This window comes from Dasypus novemcinctus, chromosome 23, assembly GCF_030445035.2.
Source record: "Dasypus novemcinctus isolate mDasNov1 chromosome 23, mDasNov1.1.hap2, whole genome shotgun sequence".
Classification (NCBI taxonomy): Eukaryota; Metazoa; Chordata; class Mammalia; order Cingulata; family Dasypodidae; genus Dasypus; species Dasypus novemcinctus.
This window is the reverse complement of record NC_080695.1, coordinates 70444216-70447419: the sequence shown is the minus strand read 5'-3', so window position 1 is coordinate 70447419 and position 3204 is coordinate 70444216. Positions and strand designations below refer to the sequence as shown.

General features: G+C 44.7%; 1 protein-coding gene across 1 annotated transcript; it reads right to left on the bottom strand.

Annotated features, from left to right (window-relative positions):
* Positions 1 to 861: 861 nt before the first annotated feature.
* Positions 862 to 1803, bottom strand: LOC101421237 (olfactory receptor 1F1-like). Its single transcript, XM_058286239.1, has one exon. It carries the CDS (start codon positions 1801 to 1803, stop codon positions 862 to 864), a length of 942 nt encoding a protein of 313 aa, XP_058142222.1.
* Between the last annotated feature and the right edge of the window lie 1401 nt (positions 1804 to 3204).

The following is a 3204-nucleotide window of genomic DNA, read 5'->3' as shown; positions in this document are numbered from 1 at the left end:
AGGGGGCTGCTCACTCAAGATGAGAGCAGGCGAGTCTGGGCAAAGGGAATAGTGAATACTGGTTTGTTTCCCAGATAACAAAGACATGATCATGGCTGAACCAGCCCCAAGGTCAGAAGTCAGGGGATGGTTGTGAAGGGTTTCCATGACTCTGTAATCTTGATGCCTTGTTGCTATGGCCTGTGAGAAGGCAGACCAGGGCCTCTGATTCTCATGTGAAATATTATTATCCACATTACTAGGCCTCACATTTCACTCTGCTATTCTTTTAGTCTGAGTGTCAATATAATTTTGAGATTATTTTTGAGACTCAACCTTTTAGATTGGCCATCTCAGAGGACATACAGAGGAGTATGAGGTATACCAGTTATCCTTGACCCAACTGCACATTAGAATCAACAGATAATTACTAAAAATATCAGCATTGGGTCCCCACACCCAGAGATCCTGATTTAGTTAGTCAATGCTCGGACCTAGACAACAGTGTATTTTAAAAGTGGCCCAGGTGATTTTATAATTTAGAAATACCTGTAGCATGTATCCTTCCAAACAGACTACTTAAAAAGGGAAAACTTGACTTGGTGTAAAAGAATTTATAAGTTAGTGAATAACAAATTAGAAGAAAATTTTTAAAAAGAAAAAGGAAAAAAAAGTGATTTAAAGGAAATCTCATTACTTGCGTTATAGAGCAAAGTCACAGGCAAATCAGAGTCTAATAAATAAGTAAGGAAATATTTCTACCTGACCCTATAACAGAGCAATATATTTGGTTCTACACTGCCTTTCAAAAAACAACTGCTATGTTATACTCCACTAGTGAGTGATAAATTCTTTTAGCAGTGAATTTGAGCTTTGGTTCTTTCACCAGACAGAAAACCTCTTCCTGCCCATCACTTTTCTCAGAGCCCCTTTCAGGTCCCTGTTCCTCAGGCTGTAGATGAAGGGGTTCAGCATGGGCGTGACCACTGTGTACAGCACAGTAGCTGCAGGGTCTTTCTCAGCTGAGTGTGAGGATGAAGGGTTGAAATACACGGCAATGATGGTGCCATAGAAGAGGGAAACCACAGCGAGGTGGGAGCCACAGGTGGAGAAGGCTTTCCATTTTCCCTTTGTGGATGGAACTCTCAGAACAGCACGGGTGATACTGATATATGAAGCCAGAATGCAAACAAACGGGGTGATCATTATCAGGGCAGCCTCAGTGAGAATCATCATGTCATTGAGGTGTGTGTCAGAGCAGGAGAGTTTCAACAGAGGACTGACATCACAGAAGAAGTGGGGGATGGTGTTATCTGCACAGAACGAGAGTCGAGCCATCAGCAGGGTGTGCAACAGACTATTGAGGTTGGCTGTGACCCAGGACCCAATGACCAGCAGGGCACAGAGCTGATGGGACATCTTTGTTGAGTAGTGTAAGGGGTAGCATACAGCAACAAAGCGGTCATGGGCCATCACAGCCAGGAGGAAATTGTCCATATCAGTAAACTCAAAGAGAAAATACATCTGTGTGAGACACCCAGGGAAGGAGATGGTCTGAATCCCAAGTATGTGATTGGTCAGCATCTTGGGGACTGTGGTGGAGGAGAAGCAGATGTCCACGAAGGAGAGGTTGCAGAGGAAGAAGTACATGGGGGTGTGCAGGCGGGAGTCTGCGCTGATGGCCAGGATGATGAGCAGGTTTCCCAGGACTGTGGCCAGGTACATGCTCAGGAAGAGCATGAAGAGGAGCTGCTGCTGCTGGGGCTTCCTGGAGAGACCCAGGAGGAGGAACTCGGAGACACTAGACTGGTTGGCCTCTCTCATGGTCATGAACTTGGTGAATAGAGTACAGTGTAAATTCAGAAACCTAGACCCAGATGGTTAAAATATGACAAAGGAGCTCCAGGCAGGCTCAGGTTTGAAAATCCATCAAAAGAGTTAGTAAGATAAGACCTGCACACACTCCTTCCCATGCACCCGATCTCCAGCACTTAGTTTTGATGCTTTTTCCGACTGGACTCATTCTCATTTGTGTATTTAACATTGAAAAACACACAGGTGTATACACAGCTCAACTCTGCCTAGGAGTGTCCCTGATTACATTTCCCAGTCCACCCTCCACTCCCTGATAGCTCACAAAGAACCAAGAGAAGTGATTGATTACTTCTGGGTTCATCTCATTTGACATTTGACAGAGTCAGGATTCGTACTATTAGTTCCTGTACATGGAAGATTTAGCAACGGGGATTCCTGAGAGAACTTCATATGTTAATAAGCAAATATTGGTGTCTCCACTGCTGATATCTTACCTGGGGGAAGTTGGTGCTGCCAACTGTTCTTCACCTGTGCATGAGTGTTCGATGCCTCTCTTTAATGTGGGTCTGGAGTGTCTTGGAAATATAGGCAGTTTTCTTTCCCTGGGAAAGAGATCTCCAAAATGAAGATTAACTTGTGGGATTTTGTTAGGATGGACTCTTGGAATCAATACCTGTTGAAAACAGAAGAGAAAGAAACAGGTTGGGCATAGAGAGATGCTCATGGTCTCAGTTCTCCATGCAAGAAGGATATTCGAGTTAATCACGAAGCAGGCATTTACAGGAGCCATTGCAACCACTGGGACCAGATTCCCTGAGAGCCTCATTAGAGTAAAAAAGACAGTAATTGTCCCACCTACTCTTTTGCCCCTTTAGATAAAATGATGAAGACAAATAATTTCATCTAAGTTTCAGGTATAAGCTTTGGATCTTATCTAATATATATTTTAAGATTTATTTTATTTCTTTTTTTTTTTTTTTTTAAAGATTTATTTATTTATTTAATTCCCCCCCTCCCCTGGTTGTCTGTTCTTGGTGTCTATTTGCTGCGTCTTGTTTCTTTGTGTGCTTCTGTTGTCATCAGCGGCACGGGAAGTGTGGGCGGCGCCATTCCTGGGCAGGCTGCTCTTTCTTTTCACGCTGGGCGGCTTTCCTCTCGGGCACACTCCTTGCGCGTGGGGCTCCCCCACGCGGGGGACACCCTTGCGTGGCACGGCACTCCTTGCGCGCATCAGCACTGCGCATGGCCAGCTCCACACGGGTCAAGGAGGCCCGGGGTTTGAACCGCGGACCTCCCATATGGTAGACGGACGCCCTAACCACTGGGCCAAAGTCCGTTTCCCTATTTTATTTCTTTTTTTTTTTTTTAAAGATTTATTTATTTATTTAATTTCCCCCCTTCCCCTGGTTG

What these genes read in the sequence shown, in the direction of transcription:
- LOC101421237 (XM_058286239.1), bottom strand. Translation starts at nt 1,803, where the DNA reads ATGAGAGAGGCCAACCAGTCTAGTGTCTCCGAGTTCCTCCTCCTGGGT.